The 14,848-nt window shown below is 42.7% G+C and overlaps 1 protein-coding gene across 7 annotated transcripts in view; it reads right to left on the reverse strand.

Annotated features, from left to right (window-relative positions):
• Positions 1–229: 229 nt before the first annotated feature.
• Positions 230–14,848, reverse strand: part of meis2a (Meis homeobox 2a) — a 77,968-nt gene continuing 63,349 nt past the window's right edge. For 3 of the 7 annotated variants that reach the window (XM_017414749.3, XM_037977772.1, XM_017414757.3), the window contains exons 10-12: positions 6,482–6,540; positions 5,286–5,396; positions 4,812–4,885 (exon numbers count right to left, since the gene is read on the reverse strand). In XM_017414749.3, coding sequence (XP_017270238.1) covers positions 4,827–4,885; positions 5,286–5,396; positions 6,482–6,540 — 229 coding nt within the window. In that variant the 3' untranslated portion in view covers positions 4,812–4,826. Of the gene's footprint in view, positions 1,799–4,811; positions 4,886–5,285; positions 5,397–6,481; positions 6,541–14,848 lie in introns of those variants that run through there. The other 4 variants (XM_037977773.1, XM_017414773.3, XM_017414781.3 and 1 more) reach the window with 3 other exon arrangements.

The following is a 14,848-nucleotide window of genomic DNA, read 5'->3' on the forward strand; positions in this document are numbered from 1 at the left end:
CAAGTATTTAATGTAATTTTTGACAAAGCTTAAGGGAGACGGCATCTTATCATCTAGTGAGGAACACGTGCTGAAAAAGGAAGGAATTCATGGACATACAATATCAATGCCACAGCAGATCTGAAACTAGCAAAAACATTCTTTTTCAATTGAGGTAAACACATAGAATATCTAACATGAAACAATTAATAGACTGAACTCTGTACGAAGTTTGTTACAATATTCTCTCTGCTTTTTTGTCTCTCCCAAAAGCAATGAGTTCATAATTTAAGTGGTTTTTTTTTTTCCTTTTCTTTTTTTTTCATGTTTAGGGTTTTTGGTGCATCAACCATCAAATTGCTTCTCCAGTGCCACAGAATCAACGTTTGTGTCAGTACTGTCCTTTATGGCAAGTTGTGTTGATCTGCAGGTGAAGAAGCGCCGCAGGATGTTGCTTTTTTTTTCCCACTGTTAAGCTTCCTTCGATAGGCTCTTACCAATGAGAGTCCAGGGTAACAAATTAAAAAAAAAAAAAATAAAAATAAAAATGTATAAAACCAACACAATCCAGTGCTTGGGCAAAGTCAAAGAAAACTTTTTTTTTTCCTTTAAAACCTACAGGGCAAAACATTCATTCATGAACCAAAAAATAAAAAATAAAAAAAAATAAAAGGAGGGGGGCATGAAAAATATTAAAACTGAATCTTCTGGAGCAATCCAGTGTCCTTTAACAGCCTTTTCCCATTATGCCCTGCTATTACAGGGGACAGGACCTGATTGCCCTCTGTGGTTTGAAAGCCTTCTTGAAATGCTCCATCTTCTTATTGTTTTTTTTTTTTTCTTTTCTTTGTTTTTTTCGTTTTTAGTGTTGTGCTGCGAGACAGTTTCTTCTCCAGGAAGGAGCACACACAGTGTGAGAGAGAAAAGGTTAACCTTTAATTCTAAAACTAGCTCAGGAAACAAAACATGTGATCAACAAAAAGAAATGCACAAGTTTTAACTTATTTATCTATACTTTTTATACTACAGTAGTTATAACTCTTGGAGTCTTTCTTGTTTTTTTTTTTCAACCTTCCAGAGTGATATTATTTTCAAAGAGCATGTCACATGAAAGTGTACTGAACATTTTTATGATGTCGAGTGCGAAAAGTGTGTGTGTGTTGTTTTTTTTTTTTTTTTTGAGTGTGTGCGTGTGTCCAGTCATTGCACACGTCACAACAGCCTCTGTTGATCTTTACCAAAAGCCCAAGACTTTACAAAGTGTTCTTGTCAGCTTGGTCCTCTGCTTGGATGAAAGTAACAAAATTGACAAGTTAAAAAAAAAAAAAAAAAACGAAGAAGAATCACAGCTCGTCTGGAATTCTGTTTGTTTAGAGTCAAATCTGGTCAAAAAGGTTTGTTTTGATTCTTAAAAATAGTCTCAAAATAGGTTTTATTGTGGGCTGTTTTTTTTTTTTTTTTCATTTTTCTGAATTGTTTTTTGTGTAGCAGCTGCTGTTGTCGTGGTAGCAAAGTTCCCTTTACTATTGGGCATGGATGTCCAGGCCGTGTCCTCCAGTACTGGGTTCAATGGGAGTGAGCAAAGGGGGTCTCTGTGCAGTCATGGTCATTCCTGGGTGCAACGAGGGTCCTCCGTGCATCAGCATGGTGTGATGAGGGTAGGGAGCGTGGAGTTGATCCGGAAGGTAAAGAAGGGGCCTGTGTCGATGGTGGGAGTGGTGTGAAGTCATCTGATGAGAGTTGGTGAACGTGGGTGGGCCCATGCTCATGCCCACAGGACTGCTCTGAGGTACAAACTCCCCTGGCATGACTGGCAGACCTGTGAGACAGACAGAGGGAGAGAAATATATTCACGGAGTCAATAAAACTGCAGCTTGGACATGCTCCTTCTCCATTAACAGGCCCTTAATTCAATTTAAACTCAGCTTCACCAACAGAGAGCTTAGCAGACTTTATGACATTGCGTGTGTGACTACAAAGCTTTTAGCTTCTGCAAGTAAAGCGAGACATTATTGCACTGGGCTATTTTAGGCCACAGTGAGTGGTTTACAATGCCCAATAGCGTTGTGGTCAGGTCTCAGGTTGGAAAATGATCCTCAGTCATCCACAGACAACGGAGTCCTGGAGGATGTGAGGAAAACCAAGCAGGAATATCGACGCGGAGAAGTGCTAATACTTTTACAAGTGGAGCAGTCAATTCCCCAGCTGAATTTAGTGACAAACCAAACAGGCGTTTTCTCCCGAGTATGTGTCTCTGTGAATATATTTGATTTAGAATCCCTTAAAGAACTTGTTAAATAATTTAGGATTCGGTCGTATCAGCAAGACAGTGAACATTAAGGCCTTGTTTCCTCTGCTCAATGAGAGAACTTTAAGCTTACTTATACAGTAGATCATGTGTGGGACGAGAACAAGAGCAGGAAGTGGGAGCAAGACAAAGCAACAAAGATGAAAGGAAGTAAGGAGAGAAAAGAAAGGAAAAGGAGGCGGGGTGTGGTGATGTCCCTTCAGATGGACTCCGCTCCATATGTGTGGAGACCTCAGCATGCTCGCATCTCTCATACTGTGACAGGACCCAGGACATAGAGCTGGCTCAGCAGTACCACTGTTTGGCTTTTTCACATCCCCGTTTGTTGTAATCAGAAAAAAAAAAAAGAGTAAGTATGGTGGTGGGGGCTGGGGAGGCGTCCTCGAGCCTGTGACTGGCGTATGAGAGCATGACTGGTACGGAGGCCTGGACCTTGGGGAGAGACAAGTGAACAGGAGGTCCCGCTGAAGCCAGGGGTCCTTGGTCTGAGATTCAGTCTGGGCTGGCCTGCTTTGTAATATAAACCCCAGGGGGATTAGAAGCTGTAATAGGAGGGGAGAGGTCGCTGTGAGGTCACTGGGCATGCTCACTCTCTGCATTCCTGCACCTTAGTACACTGCAATTAAGAAATTACACCGGAGGGCTTCGGTGAGGGGAAAAGGAGGAGTACAGAAAGGAGAGAGGGACAGCAAAGGCCAAGATTAATGACCGGTCTCACTCAATGAAAGCTGTGTTGTTTTTTAATACTCCTTTTCCATGTCAGTTTGTTTGAAATGCAAACGTTTATCAGAGCAGGTCTCCTAAAACATAAAAAAAATAAGTTTTTTTAGGGAATTAGGGTATGATGGGCGCCCTCACCTCCATATAACCTGGAGGAACTGTATCTTAGAGCTCTCCCTCCCTCTCTCTCCTTTATTAACAAGAAACCATCTCAAGACAATAACCGAGGACAAACTGGACCATCTCTGCATGCCTGACTCCCCAGCAGGCTGTGCATTTCTGTTATGGCACAGTAGTCCTGCTCAATGGCTAGCCATAATTAAGTACCAAATATACCATATTGTGTGGCTGTGTAATCAAATCAAGAGAGGATAATATTCCTCTGTATTAAGCTATTAATGTAATTGGTCATGAAGCATAAAGTATGTTACGTAATTAAGTAGTCTCAAAATTATATAGGCCTACATTAAGAATTAGCCAACCTGAGCAAATGTTGTCTCTGTGTGGCTGTTTTAGGGAACATTGCTTCCTGATTTTTCTTTTTTTTTTTGTGGCCATTAGTGGAGACAGGAGGGGATGAGACCAAACGTTTGGGAGACAGAAAGCGAGCATGAACCAGAGGGGTGAAATGATCTCTGTCGGAGGAATTGCAGCTGTGACCCTTTCGTAAATCCAGCCTCCATTTACATATAAAGGGTTCTTTTAATCAAGGTAAGTGTTATTATATTGTGCCTCATTGGGCATGGGAGTTTAGGTGTTAAATAAAATCTTGTCTGCCCTGCTACCTTTGGGATGTGATATGTCTCGATTTTTCAAATGTCAGCACTGTGGCAAAAATGGCCAGTTTAATCAGTCGGCCGGCATTTAGCTGCATAGGAGGGTCTCTTTATGGGTATCTGTGTGAGCAAAAGAAAAACAACACAGAAAGAGTGTATCTGTGTGGGTGTGAAAAAGATCCCCTTCTTTTGGACACAGAATGGATGCTTGTGTCTATAACCGTATAAATTTATCTTAGTGTCTCTTGTCTTTGAGTCCCAGGTCAGGCTTCTCACTGGCCTCTACTCTCCCTTAAATCGTCTACCCCCAGTGAAAAATAATCAAAACAACCCCCAACCCCCACACACAGACATACACTCCTTTCTACCAATACGAATCTCAAACCAAATCCCCATTGAAGGATCGACCATGTCACCCACGGCCCGTATATCTAGCTCAGGGACTGTAATGTACTGCGGTGTTCCCGTCTTTGCATATAAGATAATTTGGGCATCAATCCTTCTCGAGACAGATTTATGTCACTCGGAGGACAGTTTCACTTCTCCTTCTTTATCGCTTCACTGGAGCCTGCTTAATTTCCCCCTGTCAGCCCCTTCCCCAGGAGATGTTATTTTTTCCCTAAATGTCCAACATTTGCATTGGGCTGTCCACGACGGGGAGAGCGATGGCGCTGTTGTGATAAATAAATTTGTGCATGCCATGCCAGGTTGTCTTTCCCCCCTTGTTTTTACTCTGTTGTTGTTCCTGTTGTCTGGCGCCACAAGTCGGGTCCTCTCTGTCCCAGGATGGTTCCCACTTTTTCACAAGTGTCCAATTCATTCTCGGCCCTCCCACCTCGACCGTTAAAGATTTGTGCTAAAACACCCTTGAAGACTGTTGTAAAATTACACCCTGGGTAAAAAGAAGCTGCGCTGGTCCAATGAAAAGGAACAAAGAAAAAATCTAATTTTTATAAACCCTCAAACAAAATATGTTTAAAAAAACATGGAAAAACATTCCCAGTACTTACTTCCCCCTTTTTCTTTGCGTTACAAGATGGAGGTTACATGTAGTGCCATTGCCCATCCATGCCCATATTCATTCCCATTCCACTCATAGGCCCTAGAAACAGGAGATAAATGCCAGAAAAAGGGTCAACAAGAGTTTGAAACACAGAAAAGCTGAAGAAGAACCACTGGAGGAGGGGATGAGGTTAATTAGGTTGGAAGCAATGATGGAAAAGAAGGAGTTGCACAGACATGAGAATTTATATAGATTCAGTTGTTATAATTATGAAGTATTTTCCCATGTGTTAGATCATATATAAATAAAGAAAGGAAACAGAGAGAGTCAGGCAAAAGGTGAGGGTTTGTTGACTTGGGGGATCTTCTCCATGCTAAGGTGACTAAAGAGGAACAATGCTGACCAATTTTAGAGTAAGCAGGGGTGAAAATAGTGACTGGGAAAGTGAGAAGGATGTGAGGAGGAAGGATGGAACAAGAAAAGAAGTGGACGCATTTACCAGCTGGTCGGATCCCCATGTGTTGCTGACCATCCAGCACGAAGCTGCCCATTGGCTGGCCCTCTGGACTGTATGCTGCTCCTTGGCTCACTGAAGGATCAAGAAGAAAACCTGATTGTAGTCAAAACGTGGACATGAAAAAGGGAGGGGGGAAGAAGAAAAGAGAACACACCAGACAATCAGCAATTGTCTCAGCTCCAGCCCAAACATACTGTAAGACATTGTGCTCGTGTTGGTGGACCGCATTGACTGACGCGTGCCATGCAAACACGCATACAGTAGGTCCTTATGCATGCAAGCACATACACACACACATGCTTACACACAGTCAGTGTCATTCAAAACCATGAGCACAGGAGATACATTGTTCTCTAATTCTCTAACCAAGCAAAGAAAACATGCATGTTGACAGGATGAGGAGATTTTCTGCCATATAGAAGGGAATGAATTCACAGAATTTAAATAAGAAACTGCACATATAAGCTTCTTTGCTGAAGAACAAACAATGCAATTACATTATTAAGGTTAATCTTCAACTAGGACATTATTTCTGCCATTTTTTTATAGACAAATATTTTCATCCATCCTGCATGTATGTTAAAATCAAACATAATCTTTAATTTAATCAAGTAAAAATCAATGTATTAATTTGTGAAACTTATTACTGTTAAGACTGATGATTGAGTAACATGTAGGTTTGTTTGATACTTTGCACAGATTTGCACAACACCTATTAATAGTAATTCTGAGGAGTTGAGGGAAATTAAATTGGGAAGGGTGAATCAAAACAAAATAGACTAAAAAAGGATATAACTCATAAACTGCTGCTAGCATCTCTGGCACTCCCCTTGTGTCCAATTAGTAATTCACAGAGAGCGCTAATATACCACTTTCTCCACTTAGAGTCGGAAATCGCCAATTAGAGTTGATCAGCAAACAGCTTGCAACATTGCAGAACATCACATTGAAAAAATGTAAAAGGGAATGAAGAGAAACACGAAGAGGAGGGTGCAGAAGGGTTTAATTGAGGGGGTAATAGGTGTATGAGTACTGTGAAAAAAAAAAAATCTGAGCCCCAGGCATGGCATGCCAACTATAAAAGAATTTGGGAAGGATGTCTTTATGTAGGGGAACAAAAGGTTGAAGAATAATACTCTCAGAGATTGGCTGGGTTGTTCTGCTTTTTTTTTTTTTACCTGCTCGATTTGACTGGTCGATCATGGGCTGTACTATTCTTCTCCTGGCGTTAATAAACCTAGAGAAGAGAAGAAAGAAAAAAAAAACAAAAAGGGGAGAATTGACAAATGTTAAATCACCCTGCATTCATGCATAAAAAAGATTCATCACGAGCCTGAACAAAGACAAACAGTTTTGCATGACTTAATGGCAACATTAGCCGCAAAGTCCTTGAGAGGCGCACACAACAAAACAGAAACAAACAAAAGGGCAATTGTGTGCTGACTTGAGAACCCAGTGAGGGATACTTTTAATGTTCCATATGATCTATTCCCCCCTCTTTTAATAAAGCTTTTGATTACGTTCGGTTGCTATGGGCACCAGGGAGACATTCCTCAAGTATTAAGTGCAGCTTGGGCACAGAAGCTTGGGCACATCCCTTTCTCTCTCGTTTCTTTTCTCAGTCAGTCCTGCAGCCAGTTGTACACAACACATGGCAACTTCTTACGCACCCCGCTCTCTCCAGAACATTATTTTTGCAATGTTATCATCCATCACAGTTTCAAAGTCAGCTTTAAGTTACAAAAAAATGCAGGCTACAAATGGTTCCTTTCATTGCATCCTACCTATTCTCTCCCCCCGCCCCCACCATCCCCCTCAGTGGGACCCCCGCTCTGGTTGAATTGTAGGGGGTTCTGCTCTCCTTCCAGCTGTCCAGAAATGAGGACCAGGCATGGGCCACTCCGTGCTTTCACAAGGTATTGTTATGTCAGTGAGCCCATCAATTAGGCTGTCTGAAGTTTTATCACCGCCACGGCAGCGAATGAGCACAGCTCCACAAAGCCTCCCCAGCAAGGCTCGCTCCTGTGGCTTTTCCAGTGTCGAGCCGGAGGTCACTGGGAGGTGAGTACCAGCCAGGGGCAACCTTTTTAACTTCGAATAGCATGCCTTGGGCCGTGTCAACTGCAAGCTGGCCACTCAAGCGGAGCTAGAGCTCCACCTTTTGCTCCATGTTTTTATTTTGCCTCTTTTCTAATTAGCTTTCTCTTGTTTGCTTTTAAAATCTTAAATCTTGGACAAAGCAGTGCAGGTACCACCATGTGTTTGACATTAAACAAGGGTTTCAAATCACATTGGAGCTGTCCAGCATGCTGGTTCCAGAGAAGCAGAAAAGAGAGGGTGGAAAAAAAAAAGGTTCACCTCCCTCCTCTAGCGTACAAGCCCTCTGCACCATCAATATGGCCAATGAACTGGTCATTAGAAGGAAGGGAGAGCTGGAACCAATTTGGGCTCCTAATCCCCCATGAAGCCCTGATACCTGCCCTTACCTTCTCCAATGAACTTAAACGCCTGTAATCTGCCCAGCTCAAAGTGACATGGTTAAATGTACAAAATGCACGGCTGGGAAAAGAGAGACGCGGTGCTCATTTGCCAGGGGGCATCCAGAGTGCAGGTACGCAGGGGTGCTGTGGGCCCCCAAGAGAAAAAGATGAAACACATCCATATGAGATTATAAGGAAATGAAAGAGGAGGACGGGAGGTGAATAAGAGTTGGATTGGAAGTCATAGGATTGTAATGCATGATTTGTGATTTAAGGGAGCGCTGAGGATTTTATTACTGGGAAAGTACTTTTTTAAAAGAACAATGGGACAACTTATTGTCAGATTCCCCTGCTGTCAAAAGTTTTGAGAGAAATAGTTCCAGCTTGAAAACCAGCAGAGCAAGTAAACAAAGATGCATTTCTGTTATCACACTTCCTGTTTAAGCACAGACTGCACTGCTTGCCAAAATATATATACAGCTTTTCACCTACTAGATGCACCAAAAAGGCTCAAAATCACAACCATGTGCATTTGTACCTATTCTGGGTCATAACCATAAACACATAATATGAGGAATGTTCTTCCCAGGTGCTAAATCTGACCATACGGTTTCACTGCAAAAGAAATTCTCTGGAGAGTACACTGTAGGATCAAAGTGCCATTTTCAAATTTCTTTTTCCTCACTAAATGTTTATGTAAAAATACAGTTCTTCAGCATGCGTTTTTCTAACTTTTTACAAGAAATATGTATGTCCTAAAGTACACAAAAAATATTTGGCATGTTTAATTTTTTTTTAATGAAATGGTGATTTTTATTATAAAAACTTTTTTGCTGTGCAGACAAACATTTATATTTAAATGGCTGCTTCTCATATGGACCTAGTTTTTGTCAATGTTCCCTATTTACTAACTAAGGCCATATTGCACCACAAAGTCAAGAAAGTGCAGCTTTTGCAAGCTAAGCAAGTTGCCACAGTAACAAGCAGGCAATGAGGTGCAGTGAAGGGAGTGGGGGGTGACCAAGGGCCTCTCCTGTGGCCTTAAAGCACCTTTTATCAGTCTGAGTAAAGCCAATTGAGATTATCAGAGCCTGGCTTGATAACAATGTTTTCCCTCAACCCGTGAGCTGCTAATGGAGTGTGCTTAGAACAACACAAGCAGGAATCCTCCAGAGATGAAGACAGTTTGGATGGACTGTCAGATGGATGGACCCAAAGCCCCGAGAGAGACACAGAGGTTGACCACAGGGACTGAGAATTCCGAAACCACTTGCTAAAACATACATATGTGCTGTAAATCTGCACATCGCCACGATGGACATGACCACAACTACTGCCAGAGTGTCCAAGGACTAACCAGAACGCAAGAGGCTCACATGGGACGACGGCTTAAAACCTCCAGCCCAAAGCTCATGTTTTATTATCTACATCTGGTAGTCTAGCTTATTACGACCTGCCTCTGCTCAGTGTTAGCACACAGAAACACCAACACACACACGTACACACAGTACACAGCGTACCTCTCAGCATGGGAACTCCATGCTGTCTTCAAACAAATAATTAAAGCCAGGGGGGGGGTCACGAGGAGGTCATTCATCGGGATACAGCTCAAAATGTGTACAATACCCCAGGAGCAGGCGGTTTGGCAGGGAGGGGCGGTGGTCTACTGCTGTTTAACGTAAGCACCTAATTTTGTTCAGCCAATAAGCCTTTAACATGTTTTCATATTGCATATCAAACACCAAACTTGCAGTGGTAAGGGCGCGTTGGAGTGTGCATGTGATAGGGTGTACACAGTCTGTGTGCAGGTATTGTGCATGTCAGCACATTCTTCGCAGACTACTGCCAACTAGTCCATAGTAGCACCTACAGCTAACATGCGATGCAACGGACGGAATAAAAGCTACACAAACATAAGTATGCATCTCTTTTTAACAACTCACACCCTGGACTATTTAAAGTGGAAGGTTTATAGTGCACTGACTGTTGTAGCTTGCAAAAGGAAAACAGCAGACAGATATGAATGATGGAGCCAGGGCAGCAGGAGTCCACTTGACACAAGGTCTCCACAAGGCTGGATCAACACTGAATCCTTGGTTAATAATATCTGTTCTCACATGAGGGGGGAGCTTCAGAGAAAACCTCATTGAGTGTTAACTACCTTGTCTGGCATTCAGTGTCATGTGAATATGCATGTTGATGTGACAGGATTAAAACTGGCACAAGTCTAAAACTAATCTTGCCTAGACTCTATTTTAATGCAATAAACTATAAACTTTATTGTCTTTTTAATGCTGATGGCTTTTATGAAGGGTTACTGGGTTTAAAGATATATTCATTGCAAACCAGTTTCTCTGACTCAGAGCTTGCCTTTATTCTTTTTGTTTTAACTTCCTCCTCTCAATCTGTCAGAAAGGTCTTGTTTCTGGGTAACTGACTTGCAGCCACACCTGGTAACTCGGTCCTGTTGTCAGCATTCCTTCCTTTCTAAATTGTCACGCCAAACCACTCTATCCTGGAGCACAGCCAAGAGAGAATGCGTAAGGGAGGGAGATGAAACAGAGGGAGAGAGAGAGAGAGAGAGAGAGAGAGAGAGAGAGAGAGAGAGAGAGAGAGAGAGAGAGAGAGAGAGAGACTTGATGCTTGATAAGCCAATTGCTGTGGAGATCAGAAAAAATTTGCCAATCAGGAGCGGGGTCAGTCGTTCGATGAGTTTATGATGAAGGAATGAAACATAGCAAGAGTGAACTTGAAAAAAACAACAACAGAGAAGCACTGAACGTGTCTACTCTGAGGAATAAGCACTGGACTGCTCAAACTGTAAACCATCCAAAGAAAAGATGCAGCTGTAAAATTGCAACATAAAGATTGTTGACAGATTGTCACCTTTACGGCTGACCAAAGCATGCCCGTTTCAAAAGCTCATAAGCCAGAGAGAAAGAAGTTTCCATTCGTCAGTCAAACTTCCACGCCTCTGTTTATCTGTCTTGTAGGAGGATTATAAGCAACAGAATTGGAAGAAGAATTTGCTGAGCTCAGTCCGTGATCCCTGCTTGCAAACATGACTGTCCTCTGGTTCCTATTAAAGCTCATTGCTTCCATACTTCCGCTTCAGACAGAAATAAAGATTCCAAACCCCCAACAATTGAGTCACTGGAATCAAACAAGAGAATGTTTTAGACTGAACTTCTTCTAAAAAGAAAGACAGCAAGAAGAGTAAAAAAACACTCAATGTCCTTTGACCAGGAATTGCATGCAAATTAACCCCATGAGAAGGACGTGTTTAGTATAAGCAAACACTAATTATGGTCTGGTCAGACAGTGGGGCAGTCTGGTGCTACTGAATCTCTAACACTGATCTATTGTAATATCAACACAGTGATTAAATCAGCTCCCATGGTCCAGCAAGGCCCTTGTAACAGTTTATATATACAGTAGTTTGCCACCAGATTGAACCTGTAGTATCTGTGGATTTATCATAAACTACCTCAAGGAAGCTTCTCACAGGCTCCAATCTACCAGGATGAAGATGCAGGAAAAAAAGACAGGAAAAAAGTTCTCAAAGTCATCCTATAACAGACGGAGTTTTTCTTTTTTTAATCCCTTTTTTTCCTCTTTTAACTTAAAACAGAAGTCAGGAGACATAGGTTGGGCGCACATTACCTCACCCCCGTGTTTGATTTAGTGCAGATGTGAAACAGAGCAAGGCAGGAGCATTTTTTAGGAACGTCAGAACGAGGGCCCAACTTTAGGGCAACCACTGTGTTTACATAGTTTTACCTCTGTCTATCTCTCCCTTTCTCTCTCATCCACACACACACCCACACACACTCTTTTGTTTGCCTTTGAAAGGGGGACTGTTTCACCTCTCCTCCATGGACTTTCACTGACCTGTTTTTCTTTCGCTTTTTATTACTCCATTCATCGCCCATTTGTGGCATCCCTCCCCACCACCACCACCTCAGTCCTATATGACTAACATTTGCATTGCTCCGTCAGTCTAGCTGCACGAGTCGTTTCTTTCTGAAACCTGGGGAGTGTGACTCATTGGACTCCAGTGGAAAATCAGACAAAGAATTATATATTTGTGTTGCTAACTGACAAGATATAACGAGGAGCTAATTAAAATAAATCAATAGCACTGCGGCATGCTCGCTCCCCGTCTCTTTTTTTCTCGCTCTGATTCTCTGCACCACGGAGGTGGAGCACTGCAGTGTGAAGTGCAGTGACGAGCTACAATTGGTTGACTCCTAGGATCTGGCATTAAGATCAATGATGCACTATGATGAATGAGGGCAATGTCAAAATATTAGAAATATAAATATAAAAAAATAATGCCAGAAGTGAATAAAATCAACAAAAGAGACAAACATAGACATCTCCAGTGCGTTTTACCCTCCCCATCTAACACCTTCCTGCCTTTCCCCCCCATGTCCAGTGAGGGGATGTCAGCTCTGGGCCCTGCAGTCCAGCAGCCTAACCCCTACAGGGCGGGCTGTGCGGCCCCAGCTGCTGACTGTCCGTCAAACACCTCCAGAGAAGTGTCGGGCCAGGAAGACCACGCTTGTTGCCCCTTTGATCCAGCAAGCAGCAGCTGCTGCTCCACACAGCAGCACTTTGTTCCTCTGTCTCCTCACCACACTCTGTCCTACGGCACAAAAACACTGAATCCCGTACAAAAGTGGAGGGCGAGAAAGGGGGGAGGGTTATGAGAGGGGTGGGAGGGGGTTTAAAAAAACATTTTTTCCTCACTGCAGCACCAACAAGCTCTGACAACGTCAGCGGGGGTTTTTCTTGGCCCCGACACAGCTCTTAGGCATCGCCTGCCTGACGCTTTACCCTCCCTTCTCCTTTAAGAGATATGATAGTTATTGTTTAAATCAGCCAAGGTGAATGGAATGGACTGAGGCCAAGTCTGCCCCAGGCGTCAACACACCTGTATGAAAGAAGCTTTATTGTAGAAACCCAGCATGGCTAACCTGCCCTGGCTTTACCTGTTTTCTGATGTAGGGAAGGAGGATGGTGTCGGGTCTTCTTTCTTTTTTACCATAAAGGGCCTCTAATATTTACCCTAAACACCTCTTTCCTTAGAGGCTGCCACCTCTCCTCTGGAATATATTTTTTTAAATATTATTGATAAATATATCAGCCAGACTACTCACTTGTTGGCAAAGCTTGAGTCTTTTACTCTTGCACCACCTCTCTTAAGGCAACACTGTATTAACTTGCATAAGTGAACAAAAGGTATTTTCTACTCGCTCAGGAGCAAAGGGACCAACAGCTGGGTTTTTGTCTATTTTAGCTCCCGTCAAAAGTTCCAACACATAGTGTATGACAGAGGTCATCGGTGCTCAATCCACATGAGTTAGTTTTCTCACTTCATGGGAGGATGGGAGCTTCCTGCTTTCATGCAGGGCCGGCAAGATAGAGAAAGAAAAAAAAAGCCAAGTAACACACAGAGGAGCTGAGTGGAGGGAAAGAAGGAATCCAGCACTGTCATTATTCCAGCCTTCCTCTGATAAGTGGGTGTTCTTACGCGATTGCCTCAATTTCTCAGTTGTGAAGTGTGCCACGCCATTTGCCCAGATTTTTCTCTTTTTTGCCCCCCTCAGCGGCACTTTTGTACGTCTGTGTGGGGAGGGCAGACATATTCTCAGTTTTCAGCCACTTTTCACTGCTATCATACAAATGTGTGGCTTTTTTTAAAGCCTCTCCATCTCTCTCGCATTATCTTTCCATCTCTTATTTCCTTCACCCTTTCTTTGTCTCCTGCTCTGTCATCTTATGCTCCCTTTTATTCTCAGCCCTTTTGCCTGGTAATCGAGGGAGAGATTCTGTGACTCTGTGACTCCCCCTTATTGTCAGATATCAAACAGGGTGGCTTTGTGGATTACCAGGGGAAGCTGATAATGACTTGATAGAGGCGTGATATTTCAAACAAAATTGAGTGTCAATTGCCTGCATCGTCTAGGCAACACAAGTGGCTGCGTCTCAGCAGCCAGGCAGGAAATAAGGGCAATCTATTTCCTTTGCTTGATATCAAACATCTCTCTTTTCCCTCCTTTATGACTATAATGGGTTCAGCTCAAAGAGAAAAAAGAAAGGACCTGCCAAGAGCAACAGTTATATCCTTGTGGAGCATGTTTAGATACATTTGTGAGCATGCATGGACTGCACATGTACTTGCAAAGTGAGTTAGCAGACGCCAAAAAGCTGAAGTGTAGAAGGTGTTCCTAATTTATTACTCTATCTTTATTCACACACACATGCTCTCCATTTCTTACTGTTTTTCCTTATCATATTGGCATGCTATTAACCACAAATTTAGATATTCAGTTGCATTTAAATATGATGTTGAGTTTCTTAATTTCAGTCTTTAGGCCCTGCTACAGTTTGACCCAAACTACTGGGAAGTACAGATCTGTGTGTGTACGAGTGATGATGTTTGAAAAGGATTTGCCATCTCGGGTGAATATTTTTATCTTATCATTATTGTCAATGTGGCATAAGAGTGATTGTTTTCATCAAACACAATTTAAAAGTGTTTCTGAGTGACTCAATTTGCATCTAGCACATATTTGTGACCGCGACAGCCATCGGTTAAACACTGTCAGCTCGCCTCTGACTTCTATATTGAATTATTAATTTGAGTTTCAATTGCACGTAATGACTCTGACACACATACGTCTCCACACACAGCAACACACACACATATGCAGGCACGATCAGAAGCAGAGTTTAGGGCTAAAAAGCCAAGCAGCAGGCCAGTGATATAAATAGCAGTTGTTTGTGGAGGAGACTGCTGGCAGAAACAGCAGTGACACTGCGGAACAGACCGCAGGGACTCTGATGTGCCTGGTGGCCTGAAGCGAGCCCTCTGCCTCTCAGATCAGCTCTACCACTGACTGTGAACAGCTTTGACCGGCCTCCTTCATATGTGACAGCTTTAAACAAACACAACAAAGACATAGTCAGTTCAGCTTGTGCTGTGATTCATGACTCTTGAATTAAAGACTGCAAACTGTCATGTGTGATTCTCTGTATGAATGGTGCGATAGCCTAAAA

This window comes from Kryptolebias marmoratus, linkage group LG10 (genome assembly GCF_001649575.2).
Source record: "Kryptolebias marmoratus isolate JLee-2015 linkage group LG10, ASM164957v2, whole genome shotgun sequence".
NCBI lineage: Eukaryota > Metazoa > Chordata > Actinopteri > Cyprinodontiformes > Rivulidae > Kryptolebias > Kryptolebias marmoratus.